At 44.6% G+C, this 20,242-nt stretch overlaps 1 protein-coding gene across 1 annotated transcript in view; it reads left to right on the top strand.

Annotated features, from left to right (window-relative positions):
* Positions 1-19,537, top strand: part of LOC145344350 (ubl carboxyl-terminal hydrolase 18-like) — a 108,049-nt gene extending 88,512 nt beyond the window's left edge. The window contains exons 10-11 of the mRNA XM_080191479.1: positions 15,287-15,336; positions 18,792-19,537. Coding sequence (XP_080047605.1) covers positions 15,287-15,336; positions 18,792-18,903 — 162 coding nt within the window. The 3' untranslated portion in view covers positions 18,904-19,537. The remainder of the gene's footprint in view (positions 1-15,286; positions 15,337-18,791) is intronic.
* The last annotated feature ends 705 nt before the right edge of the window (positions 19,538-20,242 follow it).

The following is a 20,242-nucleotide window of genomic DNA, read 5'->3' as shown; positions in this document are numbered from 1 at the left end:
CAGAGGACTGGAGAGTGGCAAATGTTGTTCCTGTTTTCAAGAAAGGAAATAGGAATGACCCTGGTAATTATAGGCCAGTTAGTCTTATGTCGGTAAGTTAATGGAAAGGGTCCTGAGAGATAGGATTTATGACCATTTGGAAAGATTCAGTTTAATCTGGGATAGTCAGCACGGTTTCATGAGGGGTAAGTTCTGCCTCACAAATTTGATTGAATTCTTTGAGGAGGTAACTAAGTGTGGGGATGAAGGTAGAGCAGTTGATGTCATATACATGGATTTTAGTAAGGCATTTGATAAGGTTCCCCATGGTAGGCTCATGAAGAAGATAAGGAGGTGTGGGATAGAAGGAAATTTGGCCGATTGGATAAGTAACTGGCTGTATCATAGAAGACAGAGGGTGGTGGTAGAAGGAAAATTTTCAGAGTGGAGGGCAGTTACCAGCAGTGTACCACAGGGATCAGTGCTGGGTCCTCTGCTTTTTGCGAATTTTATCAATGACTTGGAAGAGGGAGCTGAAGGGTGGGTTAATAAATTTGCTGATGACACCAAGATTGGCGGAGTAGTGGATGAGGTGGAGGGCTCTTGCAGGCTGCAAAGAGAAATTGATAGGATGCAGAGCTGGGCCGAAAAGTGGCAGATGGAGTTTAATCCTGATAAGTGCGAGGTGATTCATTTTGGTAGGACAAACTTGAATGCAGATTACAGGGTCAACGGCAGGGTTCTAAGGAATGTGGAGGAACAGAGAGATCTTGGGGTTCATATCTACAGATCTCTGAAGGTTGCCACTCAAGTGGATAAAGCTGTGAAGAAGGCTTATAGTGTGTTAGCATTTACTAACGGGGGTTTGAGTTTAAGAGCCGTGGAGTTATGCTGCAACTACACCAAACATTGGTGAGACCACATTTGGAATATTATGTTCAGTTCTGGTCACCTCACTATAAGAAGGATGTGGAAACATTGGAAAGAGTGCAGAGGAGATTTACCAGGATGCAGCCTGGTTTGGAGGGTAGATCTTATGAGGAAAGGGTGAGGGAGCTGGGGCTTTTCTCTTTAGAGCGGAGGAGGATGAGAGGTGACTTAATAGAGGTTTATAAGATGATGAGGGGATAGATAGAGTGGATGTGCCGAGACTATTTCCTCGGGTGGCTATAGCTGTTACTAGGGGGCATAATTATAAGGTCCATGGGTGAGATATAGGAGAGATGTCCAAGGTAGATTCTTCACTCAGAGAGTGGTTGGGGTGTGGAATGGACTGTCTGCTGTGATAGTGGAATCGGGCACTTTAGGAACTTTCAAGCTGTTATTGGATAGGCGCATGGAGCACTCCAGAATTATAGGAAGGGGATAACTTGATCTTGGGATTGGACATAGCTTGGCACAACATTGAGGGCTGAAGGGCCTGTACTGAGCTGTAATGTTCTATGTTTCTATTACCTGATGAAGGGACAGCGCTCCGAAAGCTAGTGGCTTGTGCTACCAAGTAAACCTGTTGGACTTTAACCTGGTGTTGTGAGACTTCTTACATTATTTGATGGAAACAGTGTAGAGGAAACTTTACCTTTATCTAACCCAATGCTGTACCTGTCCCAAGAGTGTTTGATATGAATAGGGTAGAAGGAGATTTACTATGTATCTAACTCCGGCCTGTACCTGTCCTGGGAGTATTTGATGGTGACCTTCTCGAGGATCTTTACTCTTTTTCAAAGCCCATTCTGTATCTGTTCTAGTAATGCATGATTGGGACAAAATAGACGGAGCTTTGCTTTATATCGAACCCCATGATCTATCTGTCTGGGAGTGTTTGATGGTGACAGTGTTGAGGGAGCATAACTCTGTATCAAACACTGTGCTGCATCTATCCTGGGAGTCTTTGATGGGGTTCATGCAGAAGGAGCTTTGTTCTTTACTTAATCCCGTGTTGTACCTGTCCTGGGAGGGTTTGATGGAAACAGTGTAGAGGGAACTTTATTCTGCACCTTACAATGTATTTTCCTTGGAGTGTTTGTCGTGGACAGTGTAGATAGACGTTTACTCTTTATCCAGCCATGTGCTGAACTTGTCCTGGGAGTATTTAATGCCATGTGAATGTTTGGTTGGGAAGTGTAGACGGAGCTTTATTCAATATCTAACCCCATGCTGTACCTGCCCTGGTAGTATTAGATGGGGACGGTGTAGATGGAGCTTTAGTCTGTACCTAACCCCATACTTGTACCTGTGCTGCGAGTGTTTGATGGGGAAATGAATCATAGAAATCATAGTACAGAAAGAGTCCATTCGGCCCATCGAGTCTGCACTGACCACAATCCCATCCATAGAGCATAGAACATTACAGCGCAGTACAGGCCCTTCAGCCCTCGATGTTGCGCTGACCAGTGGAAGCAGTCTAATGACCTTCTAACCTAAGCTATTCCAATGTTATCCATATGCCTATCCACTGACCATTTGAACGCCCTTAAAGTTGGTGAGTCCACAACTGCTGCAGGCAGGGCATTCCATGCCCTTACTACCCTCTGAGTAAAGAACCTACCTCTGACATCCGTCCTATAATTACCACCCCTTAATTTAAAGCTATGTCCCCTCGTGTTAGCCATCACCATCCGAGGAAAAAGGCTCTCACTGTCCATGCTATCTAACCCTCTGATCATCTTGTTTGCCTCAATTAGGTCAACTTGTAACCTTCTTCTCTCTAATGAAAATAACCTCAAGTCTCTCAGCCTTTCCTCATAAGACCTTCTCACCATACCAGACAACATCCTGGTAAACCTTCTCTGCACCCTTTCCAATGCCTCCACATCCTTCTTATAATGCGGCGACCAGAACTGTACACAATACTCCAAGTGCGGCTGCACCAGAGTTTTGTACAGTTGCAACATGACCTCACGGCTCCGAAATTCAATCCCTCTACCAATAAAAGCTAACACACCGTACGCCTTCTTAACAACCTTATCAACCTGGGTGCCAACTTTCAGGGAGCTATGCACATGTACAACGAGATCTCTCTGCTCGTCGACACTACTAAGAGACCTTCCATTAGCCCTATATTCTGTATTCCTGTTATTCTTACCAAAGTGAATCACCTCACACTTTTCCGTATTAAACTCCATTTGCCGCCTCTCGGCCCAGCTCTGCAGCTTATCTATGTCCCTCTGCAAACTGTAACATCCATCCTCACTGTCTACAACTCCTCTGACTTTGGTGTCATCAGCAAATTTACTAATCCATCCTTCTACACCCTCATCTAGGTCATTTATAAAAATGACAAACCGCAGTGGCCCCAAAACAGACCCTTGAGGTACACCACTAGTAACTGAACTCCAGGTTGAATATTTCCCATCAACCACCACCCTCTCTTCTATCAGCTAGCCAATTCCTGATCCAAACTGCTAAATCACCCTCAATCCCATGCATCTGCATTTTCTGCAGTAGCCTACCATGGGGAACCTTATCAAAATCTTTGCTGAAATCCATATACGCCACGACAACTGCCTTACCCTTATCCACCTCTTTGGTCACCTTTTCAAAAAACTTGATAAGGTTTGTGAGGCACGACCTACCCTTCACAAAACCGTGTTGACTACCCCTAATCAATTTATTTCTCTCTAGATGATTATAAATCCTATCCCTTATACTTCTTTCCAAAACTTTGCCCATAACAGAAGTAAGGCTCACTGGTCTATAATTCCCAGGATGGTCTCTACTCCCCTTCTTGAACAAGGGGACAACATTTGCTATCCTCCAGTCTTCTGGCACTATACCTGAAGCCAATGACGACATGAAGATCAAAGCCAAAGGCTCTGCAATCTCCTCCCTAGCTTCCCAGAGAATCCTAGGGTAAATCCCATCCGGCCCAGGGGACTTATCTATTTTTATACTCTCAAGAATTGCTAACACCTCTTCCTTATGTACCTCAATCCTGTCTAGTCTACAACCCTGTATTGCAGTATTCTCCTTGACTACACTGATTTTTTTCCTGCGTGAGTACTGACGAAAAATACTCATTCAGTGCCTCTCCTATCTCTTCAGGCTCCACGCACAATTTCCCACTGCTGTCTCTGACTGGCCCTAATCCTGCCCTAACCAATCTTTTATTCTTGACATACCTATAGAAAGCTTTAGGGTTCTCCTTGATCCTATCCGCCAAAGTCTTCTCATGTCCTCTTCTGGCTCTTCTTAACTCTCTCTTTAGCTCCTTCCTGGCTAATTTATAACTCTCCAGTGCCCTAACTGAGCCTTCACTTCTCATCTTTACGTAAGTCTCCTTCTTCCTCTTCATCAGAGATTCAACTTCCTTCGTACACCATGGTTCCCTCGCTCGACCACTTCCTCCCTGCCTGACAGGTACATATTTATCAAGGACTCGCAGTAGCTGCTCCTTGAATAAGCTCCACATTTCAGATGTTCCCAGCCCCTGCAGTTTCCTACTCCAACTTATGTATCCTAAATCTCGCCTAATAGCCTCATAATTACCTTTCCCCCAGCTATAACTTCTGCCCTTCGGTATATGCCTATCCCTTTCCATCACTAAGGTAAACGTAACCGAATTGTGGTCACTATCACCAAAGTGCTCACCTATCTTCAAGTCTAACACCTGGTCTGGTTCATTACCCAGTACCAAATCCAATGTAGCCTCACCTCTTGTTGGCCTATCTACATGCACACATTGGACAAAAACTGACCCCTCTAACGTGCTTGAACTATAGCTTTTCCAATCGATATTTGTAAAGTTAAAGTCTCCCATAACAACTACCCTGTTACTTTCGCTCCTATCCAGGATCATCTTTGCAATCCTTTCCTCTACATCTCTGAACTTTTTGGAGGTCTATAAAAAACTCCCAACAGGGTGACCTTTCCTGTTTCTAATCTCAGCCCATACTACCTCAATAGACAGGTCCACATCAAACATCCTTTCTGCCACTGTAATACTGTCCTTGACTAACAATGCCACGCCTCCCCCTCTTCTACCACCTTCTCTGCTCTGACTGAAACATCTGAACCCCGGAACCTGCAACAACCATTCCTGTCCCTGCTCTATCCATGTCTCTGAAATGGCCACAACATCGAAGTCCCAGGCATCAATCCAGGCTGTAAGTTCATCCACCTTATTGCGTATGCTCCTTGCATTAAAGTATACACACTTCAAACCACCCTCCCGCCTGCCAATACACTGCTGTGACCTAGAAACCTTATCCATGACCTCCCTATTCTCATCCTCCTGTACAGTGGAGCTACAATTCAGGCTCCCATCCCCCCCCCGAATCAGTTTAAACCCCACCGAATAGCATTGGCAAATTTCCCTCCCAAGATATTAGTACCCCTGTGGTTCAGGTGTAGACCATCCCTCTTGTAGAGGTCCCACCTACCCCAGAATGAGCCCCAATTGTCCAAGTATCTGAACCCTTCTCTCCTGCACCATCCCAGGCCCTACCCCCATAGAAATCATAGAAACCCCACAATGCAGAAAGAGGCCATCTGGCCCATCAAGTCTGCACCGACCACAATCCCACCCAGGGCCCATCCCATATCCATACATATTTACCTGCTAATCCCTCTAACCTACGCATCCCTGGATACTAAGGGCAAATTTAGCATGGCCAATCAACCTAACCCGCACATCTTTGGACTGTGGGAGGAAACCAGAGCACCCAGTAGAAACCCACGCAGACACAAGGAGAATGTGCAAACTCCACATAGACAGTGACCCAAGCCGGGAACCGAACTCAGGTCCCTGGAGCTGTGAAGCAGCGGTGCTAACCACTGTGCTACAATGCCGCCTCGGGTAGAGGGAATATTACCAGTATGGAACCCCATATCGTACCTGGCCTGGGAGAATTTGATGGGGTCAGTGCAGAGGGAGTTTTACTCTGTGTCTAACCTCATGCTGTACCTACCTGGGAATGTTTGATGGAGATGTATAGAGGGAGCTTTATTCTCTATATGAACCTGCCCTGTGAATGTTTGGTTGGGACAATGTAGAGGGAGCTTTATTCAATATCTAACCCCATGCTGTACCTGTCCTGGGAGTGTTAGATGGGGACGATGTAGAAGGAGCTTTATTTTGTATCTAACCCCATTCTTTATCTGTGCTAGGTGTGTTTGCTGGGGAAGTGTAGAGGAAGCCAGAGATCATGGAAGATTACAGCATGGAAACAAGCTCTTTGGCCCAACTTGTCCATGCCGCTTTTTTTTAAAAACCCCTAAGCTAGTCCCAATTGCCCACATCCCTCTATATCTATCTTTCCAATGTAACTGTCTAAATGTTTTTTAAAAGATAAACTTGTGTCTACTACTACCTCCAGCAGCTTGTTCCAGACACTCACCACCCTCTGTATGAGGATGGTGAGTCTATCCAGCCTTTCTTTATAACTCAAACCGTCAAGTCCTGGTAGCATCCTAGTAAATCTTTTCTGCACTCTTTCCAGTTTAATAATATCCTTTCTATAATAGGGTGACCAGAATTGTAAATTGTAAACAGTATCCTAAGTGTGGCCTTACCAATATCTTGTACAACTTCAACAAGACATCCCAACTCCTGTATTCAAAGTTCTGACCAATGAAACCAAGCATGCTGAATGCCTTCTTCACCACTCAGTCCATGTGTGACTCCACTTTCAAGGGGCTATAACATGTACCCCGAGATCTCTTTGTTCTGTGACTCTCCCCAATGTCCGACCATTAATTGAGTGAGTCCTGCCGTGATACTAAAATGAATCACCTTGCATTTATCCAAAGTAAACTTCATCTGCCATTTATCAGCCTACTGACCCAATTGATCAAGATCCCATTGCAATCCAAGATAACCTGAGTCACTATCCACTATGCCACCAATCTTGATGTCATCTGCAAAATTACTAATCATGTCTTCTATATTCACATCCAAAGTCATTGCAAGAGATTCTATAGCTGTTACTGGATCGACAAGAATTAAACCAAGTGAGGATAGTCCCACCCAACTGGGCAAAGATGGAGAAATGTTGGAGGAGGGTGGTGAGGTCAACTGTGTCAAAATCTGCAGACAGCACAGGGAGATTGAGTGTGTAAAGTTTGTAGTCTAGGTTAACTGGCTGTCTCTCTAATTTGTGCTGGGGTCGTGAAAAGTGTTATGTAAATTTGTGTTCTTTTTGGTGCAAAATGATTCAGTAGTACAGTTGTATGATGCAAGTGCACTGTAAAACATTTATATAAAAAGAGGTGCTGTTGCTCTGTAGCCTGTGCTGCTTGTTATTCCTCCTACTTAATTGTTTATGACGCAGCTTTGATCAATGAGTTGGAAATGAACAGGCAGAATTAGATGAGTTATTTTTGACAGTAGCTGCTGATCAAGCAATCAGAGGAGATCCTCTGACTGCTTGTTGGATTGGCCTCACTGCTTAAATATACATCCACATAGATCATAGGGATTTCCTATGAGCGAAACATGCCAATACCCAGAAACAGCATTCTGAGTGAAAATGTGAGTTGTACCATGTCGTGCTTGCATATTCATACACTCTAACTGTTTCTAAATTGTGGTGCTGTTCATCCAAAACCCAAGTTCAATGAATGAGTGGTTAAAAATGGGATTCCAAACCCAGCTTGCAGGTGCAGCAGGTGGTCAGGAAGGCGAATGGGATGCTGGCCTTCATAGCGAGGGGGATTGAATATAAAAGTAGGGAGGTCTTGCTGCAGCTATATAGGGCATCGGTGAGGCCGCAGCTGGAGTACTGTGTGCAGTTTTGGGCGCCGTACTTACGCAAGGATATTTTGGCCTTGGAGGGAGTGCAGAGGAGGTTTACTAGGCTGATACCGGAGTTGAGGGGGTTGAGCTATGAGGAGAGGCTGAATAAACTAGGCTTGTACTCGTTAGAGTTTAGAAGAATGAGGGGAGATCACATTGAGACGTGTAAGATGATGAATGGGATGGATAGGATAGAGGTGGAAAGAGTCTTCCCGCTCAGAAAGGACAGTAGGACTAGGGGGCACAGCCTCAAGATAAAGGGGGGGGCAGTTTAGAACGGAGTTGAGGAAGAACTTCTTCACTTAAAGGGTGGTGAATCTCTGGAATTCTCTGCCCGTTGAAGTGGTGGAGGCTACCTCGCTAAATATTTTTAAGACGCGGGTTGATGGGTTTCTGATAAGAGAGGGGATTAAGGGTTATGGGGAGAGGGCGGGAATGTGGAACTGAGCCACGACAGATCAGCCATGATCTTATTGAATGGCGGGGCAGGCTCGAAGGGCCAGATGGCCTACTCCTGCTCCTATTTCTTATGTTCTTATGTTCTTATGTTCAAATCATTAATAAAAATGACAAATAACAGAGGACCCAACACTGATCCCTGAGGCACAGGCCTCCAGTTTGAAAAACAACCCTGTATAACCATTCTCTGGCTTCTGTCATCAAGCCAATTTTATGTCCATTTAGCTACTTCAGCCTGGATCCCATGAGATTTAACCTAATGCAACAACTTACCGTGTAGTACCTTGTCAAAGGCCTTGCTAACATTCATGTAGACAGCATCAATTGCACAACCTTAACTACCTTCTTGGTTGCCCCTTCAAAAGAACTAATCAATTTTATGAGACATAATTTTCCACTCACAAAGCCATGCTGACTGTCCCTAATCAGTCCTTGTGTCTCTAAATACCTATAGATGCTGTCTCTCAAAACACTTCCAACAACTTACCCACTACATATGTGAGGCTCACTGGCCTGTAGTTCCTAGGCTTTTCCCTGCAGCCCTTTTTAAACAAAGGCACAATATTTGCCGCTGTCCAATCTTCAGGCACCTCACCTGTGACTATCGATGATTCAAATATCTCTGCGAGGGGACCCACAATTTCCTCTCTAGCCTTCCACAATGTCCTGGGATACACTTCATCAGGTTCCAGGGATTTATGCACTTTAAGACTTCCAGCATCTCCTTCTTTGTAATATGTACACTCCTCAAGACATCACTATTTATTTCCCCACATTCCCTAACATCCATGCTTTTCTCAACAATAAATACTGATGAGAGATATTCATTTAGAATCTCACCCATCTCTTGTGGATCCGCACATAGATGAACTTGTTGATCCTTAAGAGGCCCAACTCTTTCCCTAGTTACTCTTTTGACCTTTATGTATTGGTAGAACCTCAGTATTACTAAGTATCTAATCCTGTACTGTACCTGGTCTGGGAGAATTTGGTGGGGACAGTGCAGAGGGAGTTTTACTCTGTATCTAACCTCATGCTGTACTTACCTGGGAATGTTTGATGGGAATGTGTAGAGAGAGCTTCATTCCCTATCTGAATCTGCCCTGTGAATGTTTGATTGGCATGATGTGGAGATGTCGGGGTTAGAGTGGGGTAAACACAGTAAGAAGTCTCACAACACCAGGTTAAAGTTCAACAGGTTTATTTGTAGCAAACACCGCTAGCTTTTGGAACTGGCTGTTCCTTAGTCAGGTGAGTGGGAGTTCTGATTACAAACAGGGCATATAAAGACACAAAATCAATTTACATGAATAATGAATGGAATGTGAGTCTTTACAGCTAATCAAGCCTTAAAGGTACAGACAATGTGAGTGGACAGAGCATTACGCACAGGTAAAAAAGATGTGTATTATTTCCAGACAGGAAAGTTAGTGAGATTTTGCAAGTCCAGGCAAGTTGTAGGGATTACAGATAGTGTGACATGAACCCAAGATCCCGGTTGAGGCTGTCCTCATGTGTGCGGAACTTGGCTACCAGTCTCTACCTTGCGACTCTGCGTGTGTTGTGAAGGCCGCCTTGGAGAGCACTTAACCCGAAGATCAGAGGCCGAATGCCTGTGACCGCGGAAGTGTTCCCCAATGGGAAGAGAACACTCTTGCCTGGTGATTGTCCAGCGGTGTTCATTCATCCGTTGTCATAGTGTCTGTATGGTCTCCCCAATGTACCATGCCTTGGGACATCCTTTCCTGCAGCGTATCAGGTAGACAACTTAGCCCGAGTTGCAAGAGTGCGTACTGTGTACCTGGTGGATGCTGTTCTCACGTGAGATGATGGCATCCGTATCGATGATCTTGCAGAGGTTGCTGTGGCAGCATTGTGTGGTGCCGTGGTCACTGTTCTCCTGGAGGCTGGGTAGTTTGCTGTGGACAATGGTCTGTTTGAGATTGTGCGGTTGTTTGTTTGTTTGGGACAGTGTAGAGGAAGTTTTATTCAATATCTAACCCCGTGCTGTACCTGCCCTAAGAGTGTTTAGGGGGAAGGTTTAGTGGGAGCCCAAATCTCAATCTAATCCCACCTTTTCTGGGAGTGTTTGATGGGGACAGTGAGGAGGGAGCTTTGCTGTTTATCTAACTCTGTGCTGTATCTATCCTGGAAGTGTTCGATGGGGACGGTGTAGAGGGAGCTTTATTCTGATCTAACTCTATACTGTACCTGTGCTGGGATTCTTTGATGGGGAAGTGTAGAGGGAGCATTACTCATTATCTAACCCCGTACCATTATCTGCCCTGGGAGAGTTTGATGGGGACAGTGCAGAGGCAATTTTACTCTGTACCTAACCTCTTGCTGTACCTATCTGGGAATGTTTGATGGGAATGTATAGAGGGAGCTTTATTCTCTATCTGAATCTGCCTTGTGAATGTTTGATTGGGACAGTGTAGAGAGAGCTTTATTCAATATCTAACCCCGAATTGCATCTGTCCTAGGAGTGTTTGATGGGGACATTGTAGACAGAGCTTTATCTAACCACGTGTTGTACTTGTCCTGGGAATGTTTGATGGCTAATGACACAAAGATAAGTGGAAAAGCAAATTGTGTGGAGGGTGTGGAAAGTCTGCAGAGGGATCTAGATAGGCTGAGCGAGTGGGCGAGGACCTGGCAGATGGAGTACAATGTTATCAAGTGTGAGGTTATCCACTTTGGCAGGAATAATAGTAGGAGGGACTACTATTTAAAGGGCGAAAAGCTGCAGCATGCTACAGTGCAGAGGGACCTGGGGCTCCTTGTGCATGAGTCGCAAAAACCCAGTCTGCAGGTGCAGCAGGTGATCAGGAAGGCAAATGGGATGCTGGCCTTTATAGCGAGGGGGATTGAATATAAAAGCAGGGAGGTCTTGCTGCAACTGTACAGGGCACTGGTGAGGCCGCAGCTGGAGTACTGTGTGCAGTTTTGCTCGCCGCACTTGCGCAAGGATATTTTGGCCTTGGAGGGAGTGCAGAGAAGGTTCACTAGGCTGATACCGGAGATGAGGGGGTTGGACTATGAAGAGAGGCTGAATAGACTGGGTCCATACTCGTTGGCGTTTAGAAGGATGAGGGGGGATCTTATAGAGACGTATAAGATAATGAAGAGGATGGATAGGGTAGAGGTAGAGAGATTCTTCCCGCTCAGAAAGGACAGCAGGACTAGAGGGCACAGCCTCAAGATAAAGGGCGAGCAGTTTAGAACGGAGTTGAGGAGGAACTTCTTCACTCAAAGGGTGGTGAATCTCTGGAATTCTCTGCCTGTTGAAGTGGTGGAGGCTGCCTCACTAAATATATTTAAGACATGGGTGGATAGGTTTTTGGTAGGCAAGGGAATTAAGGGTTATGGGGAGAAAGCGGGAAAGTGGAACTGAGCCACTTCAGATCAGCCATGATCTTATTGAATGGCGGGGCAGGCTCGAAGGGCTAGATGTATCTAACCCCATACTGCACCTGTCCTGGGAGTGTTTGATAATCGTGATGTGGAGATGCTGGTGTTGGACTGGGATAAACACAGTAAGAAGTCTCGCAACACCAGATTAAAGTCCAACAGGTTTATTTAGTAGCAAAAGCCACACGCTTTCGGAGTGCTGCTCCTTCATCAGGTAAGTGGGAGTTCTGTTCACAAACAGGGCATATAAAGACACAAACTCAATTTACAAAATAATGGTTGGAATGCAAATCTTTACAGGATCGTTTGATAGGGTCAGTGTAGACGGAGCTTTATCTGTATCTAACCCAATGCTGTACCAGTTCTCAGACTGTTTGATATGAACAGTGTACTCTTTATCTAATCACGTGTTGTACTTGTCCTAGGAGTGTTTGATGGGAACCGTGTATAAGGAGTTTTATCTAACCCCTAGTGTACCTGTGCTGGGAGTGTAATGGGGACAATTTAGCGGGAGCTTTACTCTTTATCTAACTCTGTGCTGTATCTAACTCGTCCTGGGAATGTTTGATGTGGACAGTGATTTACTCTGTATCTAACCACATGCTGTATCTGTCTTGGGAATGTTTGATGGTAACTGTGTTGAGGCAGTTTTAATCTTTATCAAATCTTATGTTCTATCTATCCTGACAGCACTTAATGGGGACAATGTAGAGGGAGCTTGGCTCTGTATCGAACCCCATGCTGTATCTGTCCTGGGAGTGTTTGATGGGGACAATATAGTGGGAGCTTTGCTCTGTATTGAATCCCATACTGTATCTGTGCTAGGAGTGTTTGATGGCGACAGTCTCGAGGGAACTTTACTCTGTATCTAACTCCATGCTGTACCTGTCCTGGGAGTGCTTGATGGGGTCGGTGTAGAGGGAGCTTTATTCTTGATCTAACCCTGTCCTGGGAGTGTTTGATGGAAGTCATGATGTGGAGATGCCGGCATTTGACTGGGATAAACACAGTAAGAAGATTTGATGATTTGATGGGAACAGTGTCGAAGGAAATTTACTCTTTATCTAACCACGTGCTGTACTTCTACTGGGTGTGTGTGATATGGACAGTGTGGAGGAAGCTTTCATCTGTGTCTAACCCCATGTTGTATGTGTCCTGGGAGGGTTTAATGGAAACAGTGGAGAGGGAGCATTATCTGTATCTAACTCCATGCTGTACCTGCCCTGGGAGTGTTAATGGGGACAATTTAGCAGGAGTTTTCCTCTGCATCTAACCCCATGCTGTATCCATTGTGGGAGTATTTGATAGGGACAGTGAAAAGGGAGCTTTACTCTTTATCTAACTCTGTGCTGTAACTGTACTGGGAGTGTTTGATGGAGATGTACGAAAGGACCTTCATTCTGTATCTAACCCCGTACTGCACCTGTCCTGGGAGTGTTTGATTGGGACAATGTAGAAGGAGAACTCACCCTCTTCCCTCCCCCACTTACCCCTTTCCCTCCCCCAATTACCCTCTTCCGTCCCCCAATCATTCCTCCATTTTCACACTCACCCCGTCCCCTTGCACACTCATCCCTCCCTTGTACATTCATACCTTATCCTTGCACACTCACACCTCCCCGTTGCACACTCACAGTTGCATACTCCGTGATACATGTTCTCTAAACATGGGTGCATGCTCTGTGCTGTACATGCCATAATAATGATGATGTGTAAATTGAGAGAGACAAACTCTCAATGAGATCTTGAAGTCCTTGTGCATCAGTCACTGAAAGTAAGCATGCAGGTATAACAGACTGTAAAGAAGGCAAATGGTAAGTTGGACTTCATGGTGAGAAGAATTGAGTATAGTGATAGGGATGTTTTATTGCAATTGTTGGTGAGGCCACATCTGGAGTATTGTGTACAGTTTTGGTGTCCTTATCTGAGGAAGGATGTCCTTGCTATCGAGGGAGTGTCAAAATCATGACTTCTGAGTTTGACTTTAACACAGACACACATTAGCACAAGATACTTAACTGATAGATTGTCTTTATTTTATTTGCTAGCAAGGGGGACAGTCTCTCGACACAATGGATCAGAGACACCACTCCAACAGACAAAAAAAATCATCCTGGTTTATACAATTCTGCAGCTCAGTCAGTTGGACACAATCCAATCAGAAGTGTTACAAATGACATACTTTACGTATTGATTCAATAGAAAAAGTACTGAACCACCCTGATTTATGAGATCATGATACCTCGTGGGATACCCCAATATATCATCCCTAAGCCTGTCCTCTAGTCTCTTAGTCAGACATCATGTCTCTATTTTTGATCATGGTATGGATATGCCAGCGTTGGACTGGGGTAAACACAGTAAAAAGTCTGACGACACCAGGTTTAAATCGGTTGGACTTAAACCTGGTGTTGTCAGACTTTTTACTCTATTTTTGATAGCAGCCTTACAAAGCATCTTCACTAAAACAGTCACACATGGACATCCTTAAATCGATAAAGGAGGCCTACTAAAGTCATTAGTATTTTATTACCTTGTCAGTGAAGTTACTGAATCTCTAAGGGATGTAGTCAACTCAACTTGCCTTCAGGATATTCTCTGATTGTAACCCTGATAAGTTTTATTTATTGCCAACATTACGAAACACATGTACACATTGCTTATCAGTTCAATGACTGAGCTTTTCATCACTACCTACAGTGTGACAGGTACCATTAAGTTACCATTAATTCTTGTCAGTTGCCACTAAGTCTCCTACCATAACTCTTCATTAACTAAGACATTAATATTTTTCTGACTCTGTTTTGATCAGAAACTGCGAAGGCAGCTTTATTAAAACTCACTCTTGTATCAGTTGTTTCTGATAAGGTGTCTGGTGAGGCAATTAAGTTTCCTTTATGGCCTTGTGATTCCAACCGTTGGGTGCTTTAAAGGAATGTATTTAACATGTGTTTGGTATCAAAGGGCACTCTGTGCATCTAAGTTTCTTTGTTTAACTTCCAAAAATGTATAAAAGATATATTTATATATATGAACTAATTAAAGGTATTACATGTACCTTTAAAACTACGAAGCATTTAAAACACTTCATTACTAGCAAACTTGCTGTCCATAGATAAGGTGAACATCTAAGTTGATTAAACAAAAACCCCAGCAGAGTCTGCCAATCTTATAGAATTTTCTTTTTCTTTTCTGTCATTCTACAGGAGTACAGCGAAGGTTTACTAGGCTAAATTCTGGGATGGCGGGTCTGTCATGTGAGGAGAGACTAAGTCCATTAGCATTATATTCATTGGAGTTTAGAAGAGTGAGAGGGGATCTCATAGAAACTTACAAAATTCTAACAGGGTTGGACAGGGTAGATTCAGAAAGAATGTTCCCAACAGTGGGGGAGTCCAGAACTATGAGTTATAGTTTGCGGACAAAGGGCTAAACCTTTTAGAACTGAGATGAGGAGAAATTTTTTCACCCAGATGGTGGTGAGTGTGTGGAATTCTCTATGACAGAAAGCAGTTGAGGCCAAAATGTTGTCTGATTTCAAGAAGAAATTAGATATAGCTGTTGGGGCTAAAGGGATGTGGGAGGACGGGGGGATCGGGATATTGAATTTGATAATCAGCCCTGATCAAAATGAAAGGTTGGGCAGGCTCGAAGAGCCAAACGGCATACTCCTTAGTTTCTATGTCTATGTTTCATTGACAGGTGAATTGGGGTGATGTCAAGCAGACCTTTGGGTGCCAAGACTCGCCATGGTGAGTATTTTATTAAACTGAACTGAAAGCCTCCATTCATGGTTTCTGCTGATGCTGAACAGTAATCAGATTGGATTCCACATGGGAGTGAGCTGGGTGCTCAGTATTGGCCCAGGTACAGCTTTGGTGTTAATCAGAATTTTTTTCCCAGTTTATTTACCATGCTCCTGTCATCCATTTTCTGGCTGTAGTTGATCAGATGAATGTGTGGCAGAGGCATTACACGTTTTCATTCAGTGTTCCAGCAATTTTACCGAATGGCTTTGCACAGACTCGCGCAAAGTTCAGCAGTTTCCAATTATGGTTAGCAGTGCTGGTGTAACTGGTGTAGTAACCGGTTGTCGCGCAACCCATAGAAAGTGCATCACAAAAGCCACCAGACAGATTTCCAACCAATCTAGGCCATGAGACCATTCACAAGTCTAGCTGATCAGGAGAGTGAGAGCCCAGCATTCTGACTATTTCGGTTGATACAAACTCCTAGGTCAATACATTTATAGGCATAGGAATTAGGAGCAGCAGTAGGCCAGTTGGCCCTGCAAATCATTTGATAAGATCACGGCTGAACTTATTGTAGCCTCAACTCCACATTCTACTGAACCCCCAATAATAACCTTTGATTCCCTTGTCAGTCAAGAATTAACTGCGCCACCTTCCACCGCTTTCTGAGGAAGAGAATTCCAAAGATTTACAATGCTCTGAGAGAAAATAACTCTCCTCACCTCCATCTTCAATCTACATTTAGATTCCATTCCCCTGGCAACAAACACCAACATTGTATTTGCCTTCCTAATCACTTGCTGTACCCACCTCACTGACGCACAGAGGCAAAATGTGTCCACCTGATTGACATAATGGCATATTGTACCAACCTGACTGACACACAGTGGCAGACTGTACCCACCTGACTGTTGCACAGTGGCAGACTGTACCCATCTAACTGATGCACAGTGGCAGACTGTACCCACCTGACTGTTGCACAGTGGCAGACTGTACCCACCTAACTGATGCACAGTGGCAGACTGTACCCACCTGACTGACACACAGTGGCAGACTGTACACACCTAACTGATGCACAATGGCAGACTGTACCCACCTGACTGACACACAGTGGCAGACTGTACCAACCTGACTGATGCACAGTACAGACTGTACCCACCTGACTGATGCACACTGGCAGACTGTACCCACCTAACTGATACACAGTGGCAGACTGTACCCACTTGACTGATGCACAGTGGCAGACTGTACCACCTAACTGATGCACTGTGGCAGACTGTACCCAGCTATCTAATGCACTGTGGCAGACTGTACCCACCTGACTGACACACAGTGGCAGACTGTACCCACCTAACTGATGCACAATGGCAGACTGTACCCACCTGACTGACACACAGTGGCAGACTGTACCAACCTGACTGACACACAGTGGCAGACTGTACCCACCTGACTGATGCACAGTACAGACTGTACCCACCTGACTGATGCACACTGGCAGACTGTACCCACCTAACTGATGCACAGTGGCAGACTGTACCCACTTGACTGATGCACACTGGCAGACTGTACCACCTGACTGATGAACTGTGGCAGACTGTACCCACCTAACTGATGCACTGTGGCAGACTGTACCCAGCTATCTAATGCACTGTGGCAGACTGTACCCATCTGACTGACACACACTGCAGGAGACTGCAGCTGATGGCACACAATGGTAGATATTACAACACTTTACTGACACATTTTGGGAGACTGTACCCACCTAAATAAAGCACAGTGGCAGACTGTACCCACCTGAGTAACACACAGTGGTAGCCTATATGTACCTGACTGACACACAGTGGCAGACAGTACGCAGCTAACTGATGCACACTGGCAGACTGTATCCACCCAACTCAAACACAGCAGCAGACTGTTGCCACCTGACTGACACACAGTGGCAGACTAACTACCTGACTGACACAGTGGCAGACTATAGCCATCTGACTGACACACAGTGGCAGACTATACCCATGTGACTGAAAATCAGTGTGCAGACTGTATCAACCTGATTGATGTACAGCAACAGACTGTCTGACATTCTATGGTACATTCTATCAAGCTACCTGGCACATAGTGGCAGACTGTACCCACCTGAATGACACACAGTGACAAACTATATTCATTTCACTGATGCACAGTGACAGACTGTATCCACTTCACTGAGGAACAGTGGAAGACTATAGCCACCCGACTGACACACAGTGGAAGACTGTACCTGCCTGATTGACACATAGTGGAAGACTGTACCTGCCTGACTGACACACAGTGGAAGATTGTATCCACCTGACTGACAGACAGGGGAAGATTGTACCCACCTGACTGACAGATAGTGGAAGATTGTATCTGCCTGACCTACAGACAGTGGAAGATTTTACCTGCCTGACTGACAGACAGTGGAAGACTGTACCCAGCTGACTGACAGAAAGTAGAAGACTGTACCCGTCTGACTGACATACGGTGGAAGATTGTAGCCACCTGACTGACACACAGGGGAAGATTGTTCCCGCCTGACTGACACACAGTGGAAGACTGTACCTGCCTGACTGACAGAAAGTAGAAGACTGTACCCACCTGACTGACACACAGTGGAAGATTGTAGCCACCTGAGTGACACTCAGTGGAAGATTGTTCCCGCCTGAATGATACACGCTGGAAGGCTGTACCTGCCTGACTGACACACAGTGGAAGACTGTACCCGGCTGACAGACAGAAAATAGAAGACTGTACCCGCCTGACTGACACATAGTTGAAGACAGTATCCACTTGACTGACACACAGTGGTAGATTGTACCCACCTGACTGACACACAGTGGAAGACTGTATCCACCTGACTGACTACATAATTGAACCCCCCCTCCCCCACAAGGTTCAGGATCCAAAGAGCCAGGGACAAGCTTTGCCACAAACTGCAAGAACACCAGCAGATAGCAGCCACCACCATGCTGACTCTGGGTGTAATGGATTGCTGTGACTTGTCAATCTCTCTCGCTGCTCCTTTCTGGTTTTCCATTGGAAAAGTTTTGTGGGAAACAGGAAGTGAAAGTCCTCTCCTGCAATCATTATCCTCACTCATAGACTAAACTCATTCTCTCCTATTTTACTGGACTTGAGCTTCTCAGTATCTGAAACGGCTTTTGTTATTGAATGGTAGAACAGAATTAAGGGGCTGAATGGCCAGGTCTTGTTCCTAACTATGAAAATGTCACTCTGCCCACTCTCCTCCCAACCCCTTTACATTCTCTCATATATTTTAGATCCAGTTTCAAAGTTATAGGGAGTGTACTAAGTGAACCGGCTGTCATTCTTCATTTTGCACTATTGGTCCATGTGCTGCTCCTGCCCACGGGGTAGTGACTGTGTGAGTTTTTAAGAAATGCTCCACTGTAATGGTTATGAATGTTTTCTTCCTGCAGGGATGAAACTGCCTACTTGCTGTTGTACAAGAGAGTGAAGCAGGAGGGGAGAAAAGTTCCAATGCCAGCAGACAGTAAAAGGCAACGCCTCTCTCCAGCTGAAAGATTGTGATGAACAAAATTTTTACCAAGATCTGACACTTCTGTCAACAGTTGTCAACAACACACTACATTTAATATAGTCACAGGAACATTCTCAAACATTTGTCATCGTGTTATGAGATGATGCTAGGAAAAGTGACTAAAAAGTAAAAGAGACATGAAGGAGTATATTAAAGGTGGAAAGAGTGTGATAATACTGTGCCCTTAAGAAATATATTTATATCATGTTTATTGTAAGGGGTACATTTAAAATTCAGCTCCGGTTTGCCTGGTGCTGATCTGACTGCAAAATAGGCAGCTCCATGCTAAAAATGCAGGAGAATAAATGATCCTAGATAATGGGGTGCTTGTTTTAATCTGAGCTCATGCATTTTTGTTTATTACTGGTTTTTCCCTGGGGTTTCAGAGTAGGCTTGAATTAGTTTTATTGACAAGAGATGGTCATGTGAATGGATGGAGCTAAACTCTCTCTCATTCTCTGGAGGCTGTTGTTTAAGTGTCAGAGGACAGATGTCTCTCTCTCTCTCTCTCTATTTCTCTTCTGGGGTGTTCACAGCCTCTGGAACTTCTAACAAGTAAAAAGTGTTGTTTGCTAACTGATTTTGAAGAGGGGTTTTAATCTATGATGACTTAAATTGGAACTAATGGAGATAGGCAACAGTTTAGAATTGTTATTTTTCATGTTTGTTTTGATAAAAGCTTCCTAGTGTGCCAATAGAATCATACCTGGACTGAACCATCTCATCCTCCGCACACTAATGCCAAAATAAAAAATAGTTTGAGTCTAATCTAACTTTTTAACTATACTTTGGATTTCTGATCTGGTCCCTAACTAGAGAGACAGTGGAGCTTAGAGAGTGAATTCATCTTAGCATCTGAAGGAAAGGCCTCCAATGGCACATGGATTAAAATGAGATTTATTCTGATGCGAGTGTGCAAATATCTCACAGGTTTGGGGGGCTGGGGGAGATTTGTTCAGATTGAGGCATTGTTGAACCCAGCAACTCCAGGGGTGAATGGACTTGGAGCAAGTTAGAATGTGTGTAGAGGAGTTTGGATGAACTGAATGCGGTGGAAAGTAGGATAAAAGTCAGGAGAGCAATAAACTTTCTGAGTCCAGAGGTAACAAGGTTCTGGGTGAGGCCTACCCGACATTACTGAATATCACTTTGCTGGGAAGTAGCTGTTTCTGGCTTCAGATTTTTATGGTTCTGCCATTTCAGATTATCTGTTGAAAAGAAAGAATTTAGAGTTTCTTTTTGTCTGTGGCCAGGAGCTGGCCAGGACACAGTCAGAGCTGCAGTGAGGGAGGAAACCAAACATTTTCACAGACAATCTGTATTTAGTTG

Source organism: Carcharhinus amblyrhynchos, chromosome 6 (genome assembly GCF_965287045.1).
Source record: "Carcharhinus amblyrhynchos chromosome 6, sCarAmb.v2.hapA, whole genome shotgun sequence".
In the NCBI taxonomy this organism is placed as follows: domain Eukaryota; kingdom Metazoa; phylum Chordata; class Chondrichthyes; order Carcharhiniformes; family Carcharhinidae; genus Carcharhinus; species Carcharhinus amblyrhynchos.
Note: the sequence above shows the minus strand (reverse complement) of the source record. Positions and strands in the feature narration are given on the sequence as shown.